This window comes from Globicephala melas, chromosome 9 (assembly GCF_963455315.2).
Source record: "Globicephala melas chromosome 9, mGloMel1.2, whole genome shotgun sequence".
Classification (NCBI taxonomy): domain Eukaryota; kingdom Metazoa; phylum Chordata; class Mammalia; order Artiodactyla; family Delphinidae; genus Globicephala; species Globicephala melas.
Window position 1 is genome coordinate 4964116 of NC_083322.1, and position 23008 is coordinate 4987123.

Consider the following 23008-nt stretch of genomic DNA (forward strand, 5'->3'; position numbering starts at 1 on the left):
TCTTACATCTTTATTGGAGTATAATTGCTTTACAATGTTGTGTTAGTTTCTGCCGTATAACAAAGTGAATCAGCTATACATATAGATATATCCCCATATCCCCTCCTTCTTGCGTCTCCCTCCCACCCTCCCTATCCCACCCCTCTAGGTGGTCACAAAGCATGGAGTTGATCTCCCTGTGCTATGCGGCTGCTTCCCACTTGCTATCTGTTTTACATTTAGTAGTGCAGATATGTCAGTGCCACTCTCTCACTTCATCCCAGCTTACCCTTCCCCCTCCCCGTGTCCTCAAGTCCATTCTCTACATCTGCGTCTTTATTCCTGTCCTGCCCCTAGGTTCTTCAGAACCAATTTGTTTTTAATTCCATATATATGTGTTAGCATATGGTATTTGTTTTTCTCTTTCTGACTTACTTCAGTCTGTATGACAGACTCTAGGTCCATCCACCTCACTATGAATAACTCAATTTCGTTTCTTTTTATGGCTCAGTAATATTCCATTGTATATATGTGCCACATATTCTTTATCCATTTGGAATATAATTGCTTTACAGTGTTGTGTTAATTTCAGAGATTACTCTTTTTTAAAAGAGAAGAATTAAGTGAGAGAACTATTAGGCACACTTACACTTGTCCTTTTAGTTTCAGCTGGGCTTCTGATACTTTTCTGAAGCCTTTCTAAATTATATTTTCCACCTCTTCCCTTAACTCCCATGATACCTTGTACCTCCATCATGTCAGTGATTGTGTCCTGTTGCCATCATTTGCTATTTCCTGAATAGATCCATTAAGCATAGGGATCCTGACTCTTTTTTTTCCCTATTAAAGAGTTGTTTTCTCATATGTACCCTGATAAACACAATAAAATAGACTGTATTTTTGTGCTACCATTGGACTAGAATGTGTGGTACATAGTAGTTACCCAAAATTTTGTTTGGTAAAAAAATCATTCTAAAGCAATGATTTATTGAATCCCTAGCAAACAGCCAGGAGGTGCTAAATAAATGTTCTGTTTATTCCTGTTACTTCCCACAATACAGTTTAATAATGTGTGATCTGGTGGGTGATATCCAACTAGATGGAAAGTAAATACATAGTTTTAGTATGTGAGTGTAGGTAATCAGAGTAGCAGCTACATACCTACACTTACTGTATACTTAGGGCGTTAGGCTAAGTGCCCAATGTATTCTCTTTTTTGATCCTCAGAGACAGTTTTATAGTAGCTGGCATTAGCTATCTGTTAAATGATTAGCAAACTGAAATTGAGATGAGGTTAATGAAGCAAGTTGTGAAGGTCACATTGCTAGCAAATGACTGAGATATGATGCAAATTCTGGACCATTTGACTGCAAGCCTTTGATTTTAACTAAAGCAGCAAAACAGCCTTTGCTATTAATTTTAAACTTTTTTGTGTCATAGAACCAACTATTTAGGATTAATCCTAATTAAGAGTAAGAGTCATGGGAGGTGGAATGGCATTGTGTAAGGGCACGGTTAGAGCTAATTTACAGTTGTGTCCCATTTACCTATGTATCTACAAAGGTTTGCCTAGAGTGCACACGCTATCCAAGTTCTCTTAGGTTCTTTAGTGTAGTTACCACCCACATGTGACACCTGGTGGTTTGAGTTTACACACAAGTAGGTGCTTTGAATAAAACCACCCCACTCTGATCATCCCCAGGGTTGGAGAGGACTCCATCTTTCTGGTTTTAGAGCATTTTGAGACCAACTGGCTTTGTCAGTATTTTAGGTCAAAATAAGGAGAAAGGTACACTGGAGATTTTGTATCAAAGAAAAATATAACCCTTAAATTTTTAATTTTTTTAAAAATTTATTTTTGGCTGTGCTTCACGTCTTGTGGGATCTTATTTCCCTGACCAGGGATTGAACCTGGGTCCTCAGCAGTGAAAGCTCGGAGTCCTAACCACTGGACCACCAGGAAATTCTCAACACTTAAATTTTTTTTTAAAAAGTATGTGCTTGTTCTTATTTGCGCATTTCTGGACTGTAGTCATTTGAACAAATAGAATCCCATGAAAGGCAAAAACTGCAAAGTGGCACAGGTTGAAAGGCCAGCTTTCTTGCATTAGGCACAAGTACAGGATGGTGTTTGAGGCATTTTTATTAGTTAACTGCAGGTAGCCAAGTACTTGCATCAGAACCGTTCCCTCAGTTGTCTCTGGGTTCACAGTCATTTCATCCAGAGCATCTCTGGATGACATCTCTTGTTGGATATTTGGGTTTCATTTCAGCCAGAGTAGTCTGTTTCACATTCTGCTGCCAAACTCTGACAGTCTTTCGAAGACTTGGGCTAAGAGAGGAGAGGGACGTAAACTCTAGTTTAATTGTCCTGCCTTGACTTTGACAGATAGTGAGACCTAACATTTCTACTAAATGAAGAGTGACAGCCAAAAGAAATAGGTTATATTATTACATGTAGTTTCACATATTTAGGGATGCCTTTTTCTATTTCTATTTTGTGGCTGGAACTGTTCCCTAGGAAGCAGTTATAGGACTTTTCCTTGTTCCTTAAAAAACAATTGATTAAAACAACAAAATCCAAACCAAAAATAAGACCAAAACACACCAATCCTTATTGGATCTTTGGCAGATCCAGGTTAGAATCATGGGCAGAGCCAGTAGGAAAAATAGCTAGAGGAGAATATTCCTTTTTTTTTTTTTTTTTTTAAGAAAAGAGAACTCTTAAAGCCTGCTTTACTACTGTCCTCCTTGTGGATCAGGCCTGTTCCTGGTCCCATTTCTTAAAAAAGAAAAAAAATCCCTTTGTCTGAATCTGTTTTTTTTCCCCTCTGAAATTTCAAAAGTTGTGTACCTGAAGACCTACCAACCCACCAATAACATTCATATTTAACCTTACTGTTTCTTTCTAGGTCTAATTTGAGAGAGAGAGAGAGAGAGAGACAGGCAGAGAGATTGTCCTCTTACTTACTTCCCCTTAGTTATAACAATAAAGAAAACCCAAAGAATGTTTAAAGTGTTACGTGTTTTATTTTTCAGGGGGAGAAAAACAACAGAATACCTGAGATTGTGCCTCAATTTGCTAGAAGAAAAATTCTGATTAGAGGCCATAGTGGTGGTTAGCAACATATTAAGAGAGAACGGACAGGCCATACCTATTGGAGGGACCCTGATTTTGGGGGAGGGGGGGATGCAGGCTAAATGGTGCTGGTTCTTAGGACAAACGTGTTCCCAGGGATGTGGTGACATGACCCTCATCCACCTGCCTCATTGTAAGCTTCTGAGGCCCTCTTCTTATTCCTCTTTTACAGTTCTCATTTCTTCTCTTGACTCTTACCCTTTCTTGTTACCTAGTAGTAGAAATGGTACAAAAAGGGCATACCCCACATGTGCTCTGGACATCTCTGGGTAGAAATGAAATGCTTCTTTAAAGGTGTTTTTATATATGGTCATTTTATAGTACTTTGAATATTATAGGCAGAGAGAATCTCTCAAGCCGTACTGTATTCCTTTCTGTCTTTGGTTGTAAAAGTGCTAGAGGGCAGGCAACGCAGAATAATTCCTGGCTCTCTCCAGATGCTTTCCCTAGAGCTCTGGAGGCAGCTGGTCTGCTTTTCAAGTTATTGCAGGTCACAGCACTACCATATATTTTGATACAGCATAAATGGTGTCAGTTGATTTCCAAACACTGCTATCACTGTTCTCTCACCTACTCACCAGCCCGCCTATTTTAAGTTTTTGTTACGGCAGTGCTCCACACCTGATGCTGGTTTCTGTGTTAGAGCATGGGTTAAACTGATGTAACAGAGATGTCCAAATACAGCAGTGGTTTAAATAAAACATTCATTTTTCTTCCGTGTAATATTTCTGAGAGTGAGAGGTCCAGGCTGATGGGGTGACTTTGCTCCCTGTGGTGTTTTTTTTTTTTTTTTTTTTTTTTTTTTGCGGTACGCGGGCCTCTCACTGCTGTGGCCTCTCCCGTTGCGGAGCACAGGCTCCGGATGCGCAGGCTTAGCAGCCATGGCTCACAGGCCCAGCTGCTCTGCGGCACATGGGATCTTCCCGGACCAGGGCACAAACCCGTGTCCCCTGCATCGGCAGGCAGACTCTCAACCACTGCGCCACCAGGGAAGCCCTGCAGATCTTTTTATAATCCTTGTTTGATACAAATGTATTTTGTATTTGTAGATTTGATTCTATACCAATTTTGTGGCTAGAAGTAGGCAGGAGAGACACCGTGATTAATAGGCCCCACAAGCACTTAATTTATGGTCAACTTTTCTATTTCAGTTTTAAAAAGAAACATTTTATTTTATTTTATTTTAACATCTTTATTGGAGTATAATTGCTTTACAATGGTGTGTTAGTTTCTGCTTTATAACAGTGAGTCAATTATACATATACATATATCCCCACATCTCTTCCCTCTTGCATCAAAAATATGGAACACTTCACGAATTTGCGTGTCATCCTTGCGCAGGGGCCATGCTAATCTTCTCTGTATTGTTCCAATTTTAGTATATGTGCTGCCGAAGTGAGCACAAAAGAAACATTTTAAATAGGAAAACCAAAACCCTATGTTTGATGCCTCATTGCATCATTAATTTTATGATTTGACAGGATTTACAATTGTTTATAATTATTTCTAACTAAAAAATTAATAGTTCTCAAAATTATTCATTTGTCAGAATAGTTCCCTAAAATTCGTTTTGAATCTAGAAGACTTTGACAGGGAAGTCATGCTGATCTGAGAGGTAAGAAATCAGATTTGATGTGAAAGTGAGTGTTCAAGCTGCTAGATGTGCCTCGTATGCAGTTGAAGTATGGTCTGGAGCTCAGGACAGGAGGTAGGGTTAGGGATGTTGACTTAAAAATCAGTAAGTCAGGGACTTCCCTGGTGGTGCCATGGTTAAGAATCCGCCTCCCAATGCAGAGGACACGGGTTTGATCCTTGGTCAGGGAACTAGATCCCACATGCATGCCGCAACTAAGACCTCACATGCTGCAACTAAGGAACCTGCCTGCCGCAACTAAGACCCGGCACAACCAAAAATAAATAAATTAAAAAAAAACCAGTAAGTTGGGCCTCTCTGGTGGCACAGTGGTTAAGAATCTGCCTGCCAGTGCAGGGGACACTGGCTCGAGCCCTGGTCCAGGAAGATCCCACATGTCACGGAGCAGCTAAGCCTGCGAGCCACAGCTACTGAAGCCCGTGTGCCTAGAGCCCATGCTCCACAACAAGAGAAGCCACCGTGGTGAGAAGTCCCCGCACCACAACGAAGAGTAGCCCCCGCTTACCACAACTAGAGAAAGCCTGCGTGCAGCAACGAAGACCCAACACAGCCAAAAATAAATAAATAAATAAATTTATTAAGAAAACACACACACACAAAAGACGAGCACGTAAAGGACACGTAGAGAGCTGTACTCACGTTCAGAGGTCTCAGATCAGCTGAAGAGGCAGACACTAGACCGTTCAATTAATCTTTGTTAACAAACTCGTGAAGTATAGGTAGCTTTCTGATTTTATGGGGAGTGAATTGAAGCTGAGAGAGATGACGTCTACATAAAGTTGCCTAGTTTGTAGTTGGTGGAACTTGTCCTCATGACTCCAAAGCCCGTAGTAATCCATGATATCTCCCTGTGTTTAAGAGGTGAAAAGCATTTCACTAAAGAGGGAGTGAGTACTCCTTGGTGCCAGATGAATTTCTGGAGTGTTTGAAGGCTTGTGAGTAGCCCGGGATTATTTATTAGTTCTTTTGCCACCAGTGAGGTGGCGAGAACAGTGCTGTGGTTGGAGGATGGATGCCTTGTAGGAAGGGTCTGAGGTGGAGGGCAGCCACTCCAGAGTCCCATTGCATGAAATTTGGTGGTGAAAGGAAGAAAAGACAGGAGGAGCTTAAACGACTATAAGCTTTTCTTGTTGGTTGGTTGGTTGGTTGGTTGGTTTGAGGATAGTGGTGCAGAAAAGTATGTGTAAATTTCCAGTTAGAAAGGAAAGATGGAGCCAGGAGCGTGGGGTTGCATCAGGAGCGCTAGTGCAGGGATCATGCCTGTTAATGTCTAACAATACAGTGTGAGAGACAGGGTGGTGGATATGTTGTTTTACTTAAAGAGAGGAATGATATTAGGGGTAATGGTGTTTGGAAACCCTCTCAACAGTTAGGTTGCCTCCTAAGAAAGTATGTGTGAGGTGTTCGGGGTTGGAGTCTTGAGGATAACTGAAAAAGGCACTGGAGTCAAAGGCACTGTGTTCTTTTCAGTCATTTAACTTTTAGAATGGCTGATAGAGGCCGTAATGCTTGTTTTAAATGAATGATAATTTCAATTTATAACTTACCAAGAAACTTTTTTATGAGTCACATTTGTTGTGTAGAGGAACTGCTATAATCCTGAAAATAAGGTTCTTAACAGTTATTATTAAGATTTGCGTCAATTGTAATTTGGAAAAGTATGCCCTGTTTTACATTATTTTGATTATCATTTTATAATATAGAATAAATATAAACAGTACCATTAATTATATATATATAAGCTTTTCCTACGTTAGTTAAGTATTGTCATTTGTTGCTTCATTATTTTTCCTTTACGATGTATGCTTTATAGATAAATTCACTAAAGATTGGTATAATGCAGAATGACTTTTTGTATTCTCTTGTTTACTGTTAAGCAGAAATCAAAGAACAATCAGCAGAAGAAGATGCTGAAGCAGAAGTGGACAGCAGCAAGCAGCCAGGCCCAGCCTTTCAGCGTTCTGTGTCTGAGGAATCTGCAGCCTCCCTGGTCTCTGTTGGTATAGAAGCCAAAATCAGGTTAGAGAATGAATGCAACTGGATTGGAGATTAGTGACGGGCAAAAGAGCAGCGAGTTGACTGTAGAGGGAGTTCAGAGAGTGCAGGCTTAGGACAGAAAGCTGGGTGGACTTTTAGAGCTGATAGCTCTGCGCGTGGCTGGAGTGAAGCACGTCCGTGGGCTTAGGTGGCTGTAGAACTGTGTTACTCTGCTCTCCTCAGACCAGGACAGAATATTTCCAGGATGCGATCGATCCCTAGAAGAAGAAAAAAGTCTAAACTTTTAGCATAAGAACTGATTTTTTATTTACTTGTAAACTTAAGTTTATACTCTTGTTCTTTACCCTCTCTTCATTCTTTAAAAAAAGAAATACAGGATGTGGTAACTTCTCTGTGTATCATTCAGCTTAAGTCTTGTAATTTTTTAGATCTTAACTTGGAAGCCATGAATAAAACTGGAACCATCCATCAGTTGAATATTCCCATCTTCTTGAAATGTTTCCTTTCTTTTGCTTTTGTCACATCTGCCTCCTCATTTTGTCTTTTGCTGGCTTCTGTGCAGACTCCCCACCTTTATCACGTTGGAGTCCTCAGGTCGAAGTCCTCGGCGTGTTTACTTTTATTATTCAGTCCGATAGTTAGGTACTATCTGTGTGCTAATGAAACCCCACATTTATATTTTGAGGGCTGAGCTTTCTCTGAACTCTAGACTTTGCTCTCCATCTGTCTGCTTGATATCTCCATTTGGAAGTACACTAGACACTGCACCCATAACATGTCCACAACCACTGTTGATTCTGACCCCAGGCCTGTCCTAAATCTTCTCCCCGGGATTTCTTCATTTCAATAAATAATACCAATATTCACCCAGTTGCTTAGGCCAAAACCTTTTGAGTTAGTCCGTGATTTCTCTCTTTTCTCGTACCTCACATTCTAAATTTTGTAGCCCACCTTTAGAAGATATCCCAAACCAGTGCTCACTCTCTTAACTTGCCTACCATCTTACTCCAAGGCCTCTTATCCTTAGGGGGCTGTCGTTGCCTTTTAAGGGGTCTCTCCACTTCTTCTCTGCTTTCCCCAGTCCACATTGTTCTTAGCACAGTTGCAGAAATGATCATTCTAAAATGTAAATCAAGTTTCTCCCAAACTCTCTTTTGGCTGTCTCTTATATTTAAATTAAATATATAAATTACATTAAAAATTTCAGGGACTTCCCTGGTGGTACAGTGGTTAAGACTCTGCGCTCCCAGTGCAGGGGCCCCGGGTTTGATCCCTGGTCCTGGAACTAGATCCCACATGCATGCTGCAACTAAGAGTTCACATGCCACAACTAAGGAGCTGGTGAGCTGCAACTAAGGAGCCTGCCTGCCACAACTAAGAAGCATACATTCTTCAATTATGGAGCCTGCCTGCCGCAACTAAGACTGGATGCAACCAAGAAAAAAACAACAAAAAAAATTCAAATTCCCACTATGTTCTACATCTTCGGGAAGGTTTTCAAAATAAAAGAGTAGGATGAAAAATAAATAAAACGTAGCCCCCACCACGTTTACCCTCTATTTCTGCTTTATTTTCCTTTGTTGCACTTTTTATTTCTCCACAGTTCGTTTATCTCCCTTACTGTCATGTGAGCCCTGTGAAGGCAATACTTTTTCCCTTTTTTCCTGCTTTTTATTGCATTCGTAGTTTTTCCTATTGATTATACATTATATTTTGTTTTGTTTTTGAGATGGTTTTCCTTAAGGCTCATGTTTCTGTACCCTGTTGAATTTAATTTTGAAAGAATTTCAAACTTAGAGTTCGGATTGATTTCTTAGTCTTAGCAATATGAATAATGATTTATCATATTTTCATATCTCTTTGTATCTATCATCTATCATTTCATTTTCTAGTTATTTAAATATATACTTCCTATTTTGTCTTGGCCCCCTAACATTTTTCATATTTTGAAAAATTCAGGTTTTTATATATATATATATATATATATAGTAAAATTACTGTAAAATTCACCCGTGTAGTGAGTTTTGACAGTTGTATACTGTCATATAACCACTACAACAACAAGATAAAGAACAGTTCCATCATACTAAAAAAATTACTTGATGCCCTTTTGCTGTCATTCCTGATCCCATCTTCTGCCCTAGGCAGTCACTTACCTGTTTTCTGATTCTGGCCTTTTTAACTTAGCATATTTAATGCATTTGACACTCATTTATGTCATTGCATATATCAGTAGCTGTTTCCTTTTTATTGCTGAGTAGGATTCTCTTTTATGGAGGTGCCTACCACATTTTTTTTTTTTTTTTTGCGGTGCGTGGGCCTCTCACTGTTGTGGCCTCTCCCGTTGGGGAGCACAGGCTCCCGACGTGCAGACTCAGCGGCCATGGCTCACGGGCCCAGCCGCTCTGCGGCATGTGGGATCTTCCTGGACCGGGGCATGAACCCGTGTCCCTGGCAGCGGCAGGCGGACTCTCAACCACTGCGCCACCAGGGAAGCCCCATTTTTTTAAAAAAAAATAAATAAATTTATTTATTTATTTATGGCTGCATTGGGTCTTCATTGCTGCGCGCGGGCTTTCTCTGGTTGTGGAGAGTGGGGGCTTCTCTTCGTTGCGGTGCATGGACTTCTCATTGCGGTGGCTTCTCTTGTTGTGGAGCAGGGGCTCTAGGCACGCAGGCTTCAGTAGTTGTGTCACATGGGCTCCGTAGTTGTGGCTCGCGGGCTCTAGAGCGCAGGCTCAGTAGTTGTGGTGCACGGGCTTAGTTGCTCCACAACATGTGGATCTTCCTGGACCAGGGCTCGAACCCATGTTCCCTACATTGGCAGGGGGATTCTTAACCACTGCACCACCAGAGAAGCCCTCTACCACATTTAATTTATCATTTTCCAATTAAGGGATATTTGGATAGTTTCCAGTTTGGGGCAGTTATGAATAAAATTGGTATAAATATTCACTTGCAGATTTTGGTGTGAATGTAGGGTTTTTATTTCACTTAGGTAAAAATATCTAAGAGAGAGGTAATTTTTCAAGGAAAATGCCAAAGTATTTTCCAGTGTGACTGTACTATTTTGCATTGCCACTAATGATATAGAGTGGCTTGGCAGGATGTTTCTTATTGTTCTGATTCAACTTTATTCTTAGGTGAGCGCTGTGTCCCTAGGTCTCGGGGGTCCCGTCATTGTCTCAGCTAGTGGAGACCCGTCATGGTCTGGGTGTACGCAGTCTTGCTCCTCCTCCAGGGGGGAGGTTCATCCCATCCCCCATTCATTCCTCCATCTGCGGCTGGTCTTGACCATTGCAGGGCAGAGACTTTTGCTCTCCTTTTACCAGTCTGAGGCTTTTCTTTCTCAGGGAGGATGAAGAAGAAAGATCTTTGTGTCTTTCCCATGTCTCTGCTGTTGTCCTGCCCAGGCTTTTACCATGACTGGTACATTCTCAGGACTCCTCTCCATGCCCGAGTGGTGGGCACGAGCACCGGGGGAGGTGCATGGAGAGAAGCTCGTGAGTGGGTTAGAATTCCCCTGTGTTTGCGGGTCCTGGGTGTTCTGTACTCTCCTACCGCCACAAACTTGCCTTTTAGCAGTTTATAAAATTTTCACTGAACTGTTTAGCCTGTTTGGATGACATCCAGTAAGTGACCTCTTCCTCAGATTAAGCAAGGGCTTGTGTCTCTTCTCTTCTTGGAAGTGCCTTTCATTCAACTGCAGGTGAATCGTTTCCTCTGCAACTTTTGTAATCTGATGTGTTCAAGAAAAGTGAATTTGTGGATTGTCTGCTGAGTTTTTGCTGTGACAGTGGGAGCAAAGTTCTTTGCAGCTTTCTACTACATCCAAAGCGGAAGCCAGGGATTTCCTTTGTGCCACCCTTTAAAGTTAACAATAAATTACTCTGAGATATTTGACAGTCTTTATTTCCTACATCCCTTGTAACATTTCCTAATTCTTTAATAATTTGAATATTTCTCTAAAAATATTTACATTGTGGGTCTGTTGTGTGGTAAAATTTCTCAGGTCTTATAGAAACCTGGGAATAATTTTATTATACCTTTACATTTGAGTTATGGTTTTGGATATAAAATTGAAGGTTAAGATATTTTTTGTCAATACTTTAAAAGTATTTCTCCATTTTCACTGCTCTAAAAATCCAGTTTTGCCTATTCATCCCTTTCCCTCTCCTCTTAAACCCTTTCTGTCTGTTCCCCTGTCCCTCATCACTAACTGCTTAACCCACTTAAATTTATTTTTTTATATCTCTCTGTGTGTATGGTATATATATTATGCATAAAGAATGTTCCATCAAGTAGTTAAGTAAAACTTGGTCATCACTTGTTTTACATAGCTGGGATATAATTGAGTGGCCATTAAACTGTACCTTCTTCCCCAACCTTAATTTTTTACTTTCTTTATTCCTTTTTAATACTTCGAGATTTTTTTTTTTTTTTTAAAGAGAATTGATGGTAATTTATTTTCACTGGGCAAATCATGGAATGGTGATGGGGAGTTAAATTTAACTTATTCAGAATACCCCCAAGGAGCAAGAAAAGGTATATTTCAGTCTCTGTGGAGAAAAGGAAGGTAAAAAGTAGGATAAGAAATTAAAACACTTGGATGGCAAAAGTAATCTGATGAAAAATAAGGAACTGGGTTAACACACAAAGTATCACCAACTAAATTCAAGGATTAAAGGGAGTTTTTTTTTTTTTTTTTTTTTTTTTTTGCGGTACACAGCCCTCTCACTGTTGTGGCCTCTCCCGTCGCGGAGCACAGGCTCCAGATGCGCAGGCTCAGCGGCCATGGCTCACGGGCGCAGCTGCTCCGCGGCATGTGGGATCCTCCCAGACCGGGGCACGAACCCGTGTCCCCTGCATCGACAGGCGGACTCTCAACCACTGCGCCACCAGGGAAGCCCTTATAGGGAGCTTTAAAAAGTTAGACATCTCTGTTATGTTTGTGTAGATTAAGGGGAAATTTTAAAATTCCATTCAGGTTCAACTATTTTTATTTCATGCTCACATAAAAGAGTCTCTTATTTCTTAGACCAAAAACAGATAGATGGTCTCCAATTTATGATGGTTCAACTTAAGATTTTTCTGCTTGCTTGCTTTCTTTCTTTCTTTCTTTCTTTCTTTCTATTTACTTATTTTTTACATCTTTATTGGAGTAGAGTTGCTTTACAGTGGTGTGTTAGTTTCTGCTTTATAACAAAGGGAATCAGTTATACATATACATATGTTCCCATATCTCTTCCCTCTTGCGTCTCCCTCCCTCCCACCCTCCCTATCCCACCCCTCCAGGTGGTCACAAAGCACCGAGCTGATCTCCCCGTGCTATGCGGCTGCTTCCCACTAACTATCTACCTTACGTTTGGTAGTGTATATATGTCCATGCCTCTCTCTTGCTTTGTCACAGCTTACCCTCCCCCCTCCCCATATCCTCAAGTCCATTCTCTAGTAGGTCTGTCTCTTTATTCCTGTCTTACCCCTAGATTCTTCATGACATTTCTTTTTTCTTAGATTCCATATATGTGTTAGCATATGGTATTTGTCTTTCTCTTTCTGACTTACTTCACTCTGTATGACAGACTCTAGGTCCATCCACCTCACTACAAATAACTCAAATTCGTTTCTTTTTATGGCTGAGTAATATTCCATCGTATATATGTGCCACATCTTTATCCATTCATCTGATGATGGACACTTAGGTTGTTTCCATCTCGTGTCTATTGTAAACAGAGCTGCAGTGAACATTTTGGTACATGACTCTTTTTGAATTATGGGATTTTCTCAGGGTATATGCCCAGTAGTGGGATTGCTGGGTCATATGGTAGTTTTATTTGTAGTTTTTTAAGGAACCTCCATACTGTTCTCCATAGTGGCTGTACCAATTCACATTCCCACCAGCAGTGCAAGAGTGTACCCTTTTCTCCACACCCTCTCCAGCATTTATTGTTTGTAGATTTTTTGATGATGGCCATTCTGACTGGTGTGAGATGATATCTCATTGTAGTTTTGATTTGCATTTCTCTAATGATTAACGATGTTGAGCATTCTTTCATGTGTTTGTTGGCACTCTGTACATCTTCTTTGGAGAAATGTCTATTTAGGTGTTCTGCCCATTTTTGGATTGGGTTGTTTGTTTTTTTGTTATTGAGCTGCATGAGCTGCTTGTAAATTTTGGAGATAAATCCTTTGTCCGTTGCTTCATTTGCAAATATTTTCTCCCATTCTGAGGGTTGTCTTTTGGTCTTGTTTATGGTTTCCTTTGCTGTGCAAAAGCTTTGAAGTTTCATTAGGTCCCATTTGTTTATTTTTGTTTTTATTTCCATTTCTCTAGGAGGAGGGTCAAAAAGGATCTTGCTGTGATTTATGTCATAGAGTGTTCTGCCTATGTTTTCCTCTAAGAGTTTGATAGTTTCTGGCCTTACTTTAGGTCGTTAATCCATTTTGAGCTTATTTTTGTGTATGGTGTTAGGGAGTGATCTAATCTCATACTTTTACATGTACCTGTCCAGTTTTCCCAGCACCACTTATTGAAGAGGCTGTCCTTTCTCCACTGTACATTCCTACCTCCTTTATCAACTTCGAGATTTTTAAATCAGGTTTAAAAGAAAATTGTTTTTCTAAGCACAAACTATAATTTTTTGATTTGGTATATTTACTACTTTAAAAAAATCATGCTATAGAAAAGTAGAATTGCAAATGTATAATTTTTATTGAACTTAATTGTTCTTACGGTATAGATATTTTTAAATGCTTTGCTTGCACTAAAGACATAATATTTAATTTTAAAGCACAAGTATCTGCAATAGTCTGGAACTTGAAATAGTTAAATAAAACTACTTCTCCTCTCTGTCTTCCGTACTTTTCATTTCTACCAGTGAACAGCTCTGCGCTTTTTGTTACTGTGGTGAAAAAAGCTCCTTAGGACAAGGAGACTTAAAACAATTTAGAGTAACGCCTGGATTTATTTTGCCATGGAAAAACCAGCCTTCTAACAAGAAGGACGTTGATGACAACAGCAGTGGAACTTGTGAGAAAATACAAAACTCAGCACCACGAAAACCAAGAGGACAGAGAAAGTAAGCAATTTTGAATTTAAGTGGTTTGTAACGCAGTTTTTTATTGCGATGTTTATGAATATACAAATGGGATTGTTACTGAACAATTTTTTATGTTTCCAACATTCATACGATGCTTTATGACTCACCATTAACCCAGCAGACACTCATTTTCTCAAAATTTCTTTCTTATTTAGAAAAAAGTTTAAGCTAGTTGTGTATTAACAAAAAAGAAGAAAACTTTAAAGAACATAATATAAGGAAGGCTAGAGGGGATTCATGGAATTTATCTATATATGGAATGAAAATTTTAGAAAATCAATGAGATCTTTCTTTCCTTTTTCTAGATAAGTTTTAAGTAGTTTGTAAGAGTATAACATAAAAGAATAGCAAAACCAAAGTGGTTTTACCTATGTGTGTCATTTATTTATTTGTTTCTGTGGTTCAGAGAATGTTGAACTGTCCTGTAAACTCTTACAGTACAGTGTTAACTTTCTTTCCTTCTAAATAATCATGTGCTGAGAATTCCCTTTCTAAAGTCAAAGAAGATGCTCTTTTTTAATATGAAACTATTTACATATGTTGTACACCTGAAACTAATATAATATTGTAAATCAACTATAATTTTAAAAAAAGAATTTACTATTTGTATAGCTATATATGTGTGTCTATATTCATGGACCTTATAGTTGCCCCAAACTCTTGTCTAATATGTTTGCTTTTGGAGTTAATATTTTTTTTATATGTTGTAGGTTCGTTTGAAGGCCATCTTATTATGTGGACTTGGCTCTGGTAGTTGAGGGAATAGAAGTTTCTGTGGTTGATGAGAAAGTGTAAAAATTAATTTAACTTGTAAGGCTAACCAGCTCTGCCCCTTGAGGGTGATGATGTAATCATCCAAGTGCTTCTCTGGCTTTTATCCAAAGTTAAGTACTAAGGCATTGTGTTGTACTTATTTGATTGGCTTCTTCTTTTGGACTGCTGCCAATGCCTTGAAGACCTAAAGTAGGAAATGAAACAATAACAAGAAAAACCCTTTTAAAAGAATTTAAAGTGGAACAGCTTAAGGAAATTTAGAAGTATTGTATTTATAGTCTTGGTGTTTTTAAAGGCCATAGCTAGCTTTACCTTTCGTGATCAATTGGGAGCTCACTTTCTAATAAAATATATCAAAAGTCCAGAAAACTTACGTCCATCGGTCATTAGTAAATTTACTGGACTGGACCAGGTTATATCGTATATCCTCATGTTCTGCCTTGAATAATGGCAATTAATAAACAACTGTTCTGGGAAATACAGTTAGGCTTCATTTATTTATTTATTTTATAAGCTAAGTTAATTTTTACTGAAAACTTCATGAGCTAAAATAATTATGTAAAAATAGCCTTGGTTTAATGAAAGTCTTTATATACACTTAAGAGTTTAACAAGTTATTAAGTGATGATAACAAGCCAGTCAATGGACCTTAGGAATAAAGCATGTTCATGAAATGTGGAAATCATTTAGGGATAAACAGTTACTTTAGCTTGATCATTTTAAATATTGACAAAATATGTTGCTAATGAGTTATAAACCAGATAAACAGCTAGTTAATTTTTTAATTTGAAAAGGAGTATTTTAAAATAGTTTTTCCCTCATGGTGCAGTAAATATAAGAATATATAATCAAGGATTCATTTCCTCTTTTTTTTTAGACTTAAAATGGGAGGGTATGTAAATATTTCAGCTGACTTCTCTCGATGTTCTCTCCGAAGCTGGGTTCCTCATCCGTAGGGTTGGTGTCAGCATCTTACTGATATGTTATGTACATACAGACTGGTTGTAAAACCTGAAGGTGAAATTTGACTAACCTGCTGCTTGGGAACTGGTTAGTAATAGACTGGTTAGTCATTCCATGGGTTTTTATACCTGTCCCCCCATCAAATTACGGGTGTAAAAAAAATATGTTAAAACAATGCATTCGTCTTCATAGATGAACTGTTAGTCTTTCTTCCCTCCTAATTAGCAAGTTAGTAGTGAAGATGTATTTGTAGGAATGGAGATTATATTTACTGGAAGGTTTGTTCTCATTTCACTGTGGGCAGATTTTATAAAAACAAGAATTTGAAGTTAGCATAGCATGGTAAACTTAAAAAAAAGTCTATGCATTTCTACTGCTGAACATAAAAAATACTGGTTATTTTTTATATGGTTTGATATTTAAATGTACTTATTGAAATATGTTAATACTTTTTTTCTTTCAATGATTCCAGGTATAAAAAAGTTTAGTACCCTGGTCATTGTGCTGATTTTCTCTTAATAGGAATCATGATATATATCCAGCATACATCAGTGCAGTGAGTTATGATCTATATTCAATAGTGATTTAATCCAGAATTATGATCAGGTTAAATACTGTGATATCAGGAGAAGATTAAAGTCTTAGTGCCAGCCATCTGATTTCCCATGTTTAATGTTAATCACAATAGTAGTCATTGTTTACTTCTTGATCTCAATTCATATATGAAGTTTTAGGGCTTTCAGAGTTTGAAATCTCCCATATGTTATTCAGTGAACACTTACTCAGTGTTCATTTTTATACTGTACTTTTTGCTGTTACACTTTTTCCCTTATTCCCAGGTCACTAGTAGCTATTTTGTTTTTGCTTTTTACTTCTGGTTTGTGAGGTAAAGTCTTAGCAGAGGATACTTGCAGCATCATGCCACAGTCCAGCTGTCGAGATTGCTGAGGGGACCGCAAGGAGGCTCCAGGGCTCACATTTCACTCCCACTGCCTCCCTCTTCACACTTGTAGTGGGTCTTCATTTCCCCTGGGAAGTAACCTAACTGCCAGCTCTGTGGCGGCGGAGTCCTCACTGGTCATAAAGCAACTTAGAGATGTCTGATTTGATCAAGTTGCTTTCTAAGCCTTTAAGGAAGGCCAAAGGGAATATTCATTTTATGTGATAAAATATGGTTCCTGACTAGACTATTAGAGTGTCACGTAAAAATATATATATATAAAATGGCAAAATAAGTCTGCAACTGTAATTTGTAACACTTCCTTATGGATTTGGAGACCTTTTTTTTTGTTTTTAGTTGCTTACATTATATAATATAGCTATCCAGTTTTATATCTATACTATGAATAATAACATATTCTAAAAGTTGTTTTATGATAGTTTATGCCTAAGTAAAATTGATTAGGCAATACATTATATTTAAGTCGTTATAAAAGGAAACAATTTTCTACTTGTTATTACTTTCACATCCATTTTGTTTTATCTTATTTTCCAGGGAACGGTCTCCTCAGCAGAATATAGTACCTTGTGTAAGTGTAAGCACGCAGACTGCTTCAGATGATCAGGCTGGTAAATTATGGGATGAACTCAGTCTGGTTGGCCTTCCGGATGCCATTGATGTCCAAGCCTTATTTGACCCTACAGGTATGAGCCAGTCTTCATTAATAACTACCTTTTGATTCTGTAAGCATTTTCACTTTAGCAAATTATTCACTTAATAGTACATACCGTTCATCTAGAAATAATTATCACATTGGAAAAACGTCATTGTTAAGTATACCTGCTTAGGTAAAATAAATTGTCTAATTATGTTTACCTAACTTATTTAGCATCTGCACAGGGCCATCACTGGGCTGGATGCTTTTATAAATGTTTGCATTTACACTTGTGTAGGCAGCAGTGCCATGGAGATCTGACAGTTTCGGAGAGAGAAATTTTAAAGGGATCTATGAAAACCTGGGGAACATGGCAGTCTGGGTCTACTTGAAGTAGGGGTGAAGGATAAAGATCTAAGCCCTGTGAATGTCCTGTAACGCAGTATAGTAATCCATACTCATGATTTGGTACTGTTGGGGTTTTGAGTGAAGAACTGCGTGTAATTGTTCAGGTGCTCTGTGAGAGAGAGTTTAAAGACTGAGCTGTTACTGATGATTGATGTGGGCTCTTGGTGTGGGGTGCAGTGGAATAGAGGTGTATATGTAGCTTATTTGTCAGAAACAAAGTATTAAGTAATTTTCCTTTATGTAAATACACCAAATAAAATATAGTAACGGTTAAATAAAATGACTAGAAACAAATTTCTCTGTTGAAGGAATAATCACTAATTCACTGTGCATCAGAATCACTTGAGGGCTTGTTGACACGTTGATTTCTGGGCACCATGGCTAGAGTTTTTGATTCAGCAGGTCTTGGTTGTGGTCTGATATTTGCATTTATAACAAGTTCCTAGACGATACATTTCGAGGAGGGCTGCTTTAGTGGTATCGCAAATATCAGATGCCATCGTGTATTCACACATTTGAATTGATTTGGGGGATTTTCATCTTTACTTATTAGCGTTAATACATTTAATGTTTATTCAGTTGCTTCTTTTCACTTTAACCATTTTAGGCACTTGTTGGGCTCATCACCGTTGTGTGGAATGGTCACTGAGGGTGTGCCAGATGGAAGAACCGTTGTTAGTGAACGTGGACAGAGCTGTTGTCTCAGGGAGCACAGAAGTAAGTAGAAGAAACACATATTTAAACAACAGCTTTATAACATTTACTGTGTCAACATAAAAGATTCACTTCCAAGATGTATTAAATGATTACTATCATGTAAAAACCCTTAAAATAGGAAACTATTAATTTATATCCAAGAGTAGCTTGTGCAGACCACTAGAATATAGTATGTTAAGTTGTGCAATAAATGCATATCTTTAAAATAAATATTTTACATTTAAATCAGAAATTAAAATTCTTAGAAATGGGTATTACTGACTATGATTACATCTTACTCTTTAAGACAAAACTCTTTGACGAAGATTTAAAATAAGAGAGACAGGATTTGACATCTTTAGTCCACAGTGTGAGCTAGCTCTGTTTGCTATTTTAAAAATTGATTAAAATATTTCTTTTCAGTAAAGTTGGCAGTTCGGGTTGTCTTTTTGGCACTATCCCAAAATAATATCATATACACAGTCTGCCGTCTTTCAAAGCTTTCACTGCGATTTTCGTGTGATTTTGAATCGAGAAATAAATGCTACGTTTACCTTCCATCTATAAAGGCAACAAACCCTATGAAGTGAAATTGCTTTGCTGCCTACAAGTTCCCTTTGGTTTTTGACAGGTATATTTGGGAGAAGTGAAACAGGCCTTCCAAAGGAATATTAGAAGTGGAATTTTTTACTGTAGAAATGATACGGGCTTTAATAGATTTAATATAGGTAAACATTTCAAAAGTATTGTTGAGACAAGGACTTAGATTTAATTATTCAATTATTATAACATTTGCTTTACTCAGATGATCAAAATTACCTACTTTATATGGATGAGTAACCCTCACCTCAGGAGTAGTCAAGTTAAGAGTGTTTGTTTTGGAAATGTGACATTACATTTAAAGGCTTGCATTACCAAATTTTGAACAGTGTAATGCATGATAAATAATTTCCACAGTCTGAACATACTTAGATGGCCAAATCGTGACTGTGATAGATCAGTGAGAACTGTTTCTTCCATGAACTACTTCAGAAGTAGTTTTGGAATATTTTGTGACGGTGAAAAGCATTATAGGAAAGGCAATGAACAAAGGCTAAAATGAACTGTAACAACTCATTTTTGATAAGGCTGTGGGGAAATAGGCACTCTTATGCCTCATTGGTGGGAATGCAAATTGGTACATGTCTTCTGGAGAGAAATTTGGCAAAATGCCTAACAGACTATACGTGCACTTATCTTTTGACCTTTCTGAGATTCTATCCTGAAAATATGCCTCCAATAATACAAAAACATTAACAGCATTGTTCAGTTTGCAAAATATTGGAAAGAACCTCTGACCACACATAATAGAATGGTTGACTAGACCGTGGTATGGTTCATACAGTAGAATACTGTGCAACTGTAAAAAATACTATGAGGAATATTTTTATGAACTAATACAAAGTAGTTTCCAATATATACTTTTAAGTGGAATAAAAAAGTGCAAAAGACCACTTATGGTGTGCAACACTTTATGTAGGAAGGAATGAGATGTAAGAAAGTATACATGCATATGCACATTTGTGGAAAAGAAACACAGGAAGAATAAGCCAGAAAGTAGAGAGATTGGTTACCTGTCTCTAAAAGGTGGGTGGAAGACAGGAGTGGGATCCGTGTAGCAGGGATGTGGTGCGACACTTCTCAGATATATCTTTTTGTATAGCTCTGACTCTTAGAACCATTAGAATGTTTCACCTACCCCTGAATAAGCAACTACAGCCATCTGGGCTATGGGGGAACCTAAAACGGGATAGCAGAATTCACAATGACAGGGGTAGGGAAAAAACTAAGCAACTGAAAAGTAGTGTCTTGACTGGATACCCGTAAAGCTAAAGACAAAAAAACCCCTGCATATACATGCACATACCTGCTGTAATCGAGTGAGTAAAATTCTAAAATGATTTTTGTGGTGTTAGAATGGAGATATCAATATAAACTTAAGGTTTTTAATATTTATATGGAAAGATACAGAAATATAGGTATGTGTGTATGCATGTGTTAGTATGCTGCATTTATCTCCTAGCTCTGTCCCCTGTGAAGGCCTAGACGTAGTGACTTCTGGTAGCAGTGAGCACATCTAGTGCCTAGATCTTGGTTTCTAACCAGTGTTCTCCAATGAAAAGGACCAGAGCTCCTTGAAAAGTGGCTCATGGTGCAGGGAAGATACAAGATGAGGTGCCAGAAAGCAAGGAAATGCTCAGAGAGATGGGGACTCAAGCACAGGAGCCAACCTGAAGGAGCCCCTAAGAGCTGGACCGATTTGAGCAGTAACAGAAAATAATGATAAGTCTTGGGGTTTCATCCATGGAATGAGCCACACTGATAAATAAATTGATAAAATAGGTAAGTAGCGTAGGTCAAGTCACATCACTTCTCCGCCTAACACTCTTCAGTGACTTCCCGTTTCACTAGGAGGAAAAAAGCCAGTCCTTCCTGACTGGCAAGGCCTCCACCATCTTCACCACTCCCACAAGTGCCCTTCCCCTCCCTCGCTTCCTTCAGCCTCAGTGATCTCTTTGGTCTTCCTCAAAACTGTCCACCTCTAGGCCTTTGCAGTCCCTGTTCCCTACATGCATGGCTTCCTCCCTCATTTCCTTTAGGTATTTATTGAAGTTACCTAATCTGTGAGGGCTTTGCTGGGCTCCCTATTGAAAATTTCAGGAGTCTCCTCCTCCCATCATACCCCCGCTGGATTGTTCTCTCCTCCGTACTTACCAGCATCTAACACAGTGTATATTTACTTAATAACCTTGTCTGTCTCTCCTCACTAGATAATAGTGCCCTTCTGAAAAGGATCTTTTTCTCTTTTGGTCATTCCTCAATAAATACTTGTAGCCTAAATGAATAGCCCTAAAGATCATTCATGGAGTCATTCATAGTTACAAGAAAGAAGTCACAAGTAAGTGCCAAAGTATTAAAGGACGTCACCAGTGTGGTCAATTTTATATACGCTTATAAATTTATAATTGTCAAAAGAACCCCTCTAAAATAGAGTAAATCTTTACAGTCCTACGTAAGAGCTGGGGTGGGGTGGTGTGAAAATGAAAAATCTTTGATGTCTTAAAAGGTCCCCCAGGGGCAAAGTGTGTAAAAGTGCTGTTGAACTTAGAACAGGCTTTTATTTTACCAAAAAGCAGATGTTAAAAATTTGTCGACCGTTATTAGGATGACATGGCTGAATGTATTATATCTACCTCTGTTTTCAAAGAAAATAAACACTTCATCTGCCTCTTCAAGATAAAGGTGGTGTTTCAACAATAAGAATGTAATGACTTTTCACAGAAACATGTGCTGAGGGTTGAGCATTTTGAAAACAGATGTTTGGAACTATTTCTATTGGTAGTTTATTGCCAGAAACAGTGAAAGTTTGTAATCAAACAACAAAAATATTCTCACATTGGTTGCCAAAAAATCCTGGACACAGAATTTCCTGATTAAAATATTCTAAAGAGTTTATGGATGTTTTAAACCCCTTTGTTAAAAATTAATATTTTTTTACTTTGGAAGGTGAAAATCTACTGGCTAATTTTTGATAATTTTGGTTGGGATTGAAAAATGGTTGTAGAAATATGTACTTTTGTTCAGATCTCCCTATTTTTGTGAGAATCTTTTTTTTTTTTTTTTTTGTGGTACACGGGCCTCTCACTGTTGTGGCCTCTCCCGTTGCGGAGCGCAGGCTCAGCGGCCATGACTCACGGGCCCAGCCGCTCCGCGGCATGTGGGATCTTCCCGGACCGGGGCACGAACCCGCGTCCCCTGCACCGGCAGGCGGACTCTCAACCACTGCGCCACCAGGGAAGCCCGAGAATCATTTTTTTTAAAAGCCTTTGACAGATACTGAAATAAACTGAAGTTAGCATTGGACCTTTCAATCTTTTAATGATGGAAAAGAACAAGATACAAAGCTCAGATGGGGGGTTGCAGTACTCTAAACTTTTGGATTGTCTGCATCTTTAAATAAGAAATATTTGAGCACGTGTCCTTAATATACATCGTCATTGGAATATGTATCTCTCCTTTATGTCACTTAGCAACATTTGTAAATTTATGTTGTTTCTGTGAGTATTTAATTACCTTTGGTCCCCCCACTAGGGCTGTAGGCATCACGAGGGCATGAATACTGTATGTGTTGGTTTGTCATTTTATCTCTAGTGCCTGACAAAGTACCTGGAACACAAGGGAGTCATTTATGGGGTAAATGTATGCATGAGTGGAGTTTGCCAGTGAAGGGCAATACTGAGTGCTGTGGTCCAAGGGAGGGGAGTGTGCTACTGGCACCTAGTGGCGCTGCGAACCACCTGCACTGCACAGGCAGGACCCAGCTCCCCTGGTGCCGAGGCTGGCAAATCCCACCCCCCCCCCCCCCCCCCCGTAATCAGGAAATATTTCTATTTTAAAACTAATACATTTAATATATTTCCTCCATTGTTAAATGGCATGCATTATCAAGCAGTTTAGTTTTTCTGGAATGTCCCACAGATTGTTTTTCAGTTTTTCCACAGGGAACTTTATTTATTTTTTGCTAGATGGGAGAATATGCTAAACTACGACCTGTATTTCAGGAAAGGTAATGGCGTTTCTCTTTTAATTTCCTCTTTGGAGCCCTGGGGGTGCTACCAACAACTTGGAAATCTGGATAATTTGAATATTACCAAGGGAATAC

The 23008-nt window shown here is 38.7% G+C and overlaps 1 protein-coding gene and 1 non-coding gene across 3 annotated transcripts in view; one reads left to right on the top strand and one right to left on the bottom strand.

The window, feature by feature from the left end:
* The window catches only part of KMT2C (lysine methyltransferase 2C), a 292837-nt gene that overhangs the window by 97952 nt on the left and 171877 nt on the right, over nt 1-23008 (top strand). For both annotated transcript variants that reach the window (XM_060305074.2, XM_060305075.1), the window contains exons 3-6: nt 6653-6791; nt 13649-13849; nt 17103-17251; nt 18218-18327. In XM_060305074.2, the coding sequence (XP_060161057.1) occupies nt 6653-6791; nt 13649-13849; nt 17103-17251; nt 18218-18327 (599 nt within the window). The remainder of the gene's footprint in view (nt 1-6652; nt 6792-13648; nt 13850-17102; nt 17252-18217; nt 18328-23008) is intronic.
* On the bottom strand, nt 4415-4521 carry LOC115851966 (U6 spliceosomal RNA). The gene has a single exon (XR_004038981.1). It is a non-coding gene; the product is annotated as a U6 spliceosomal RNA (small nuclear RNA).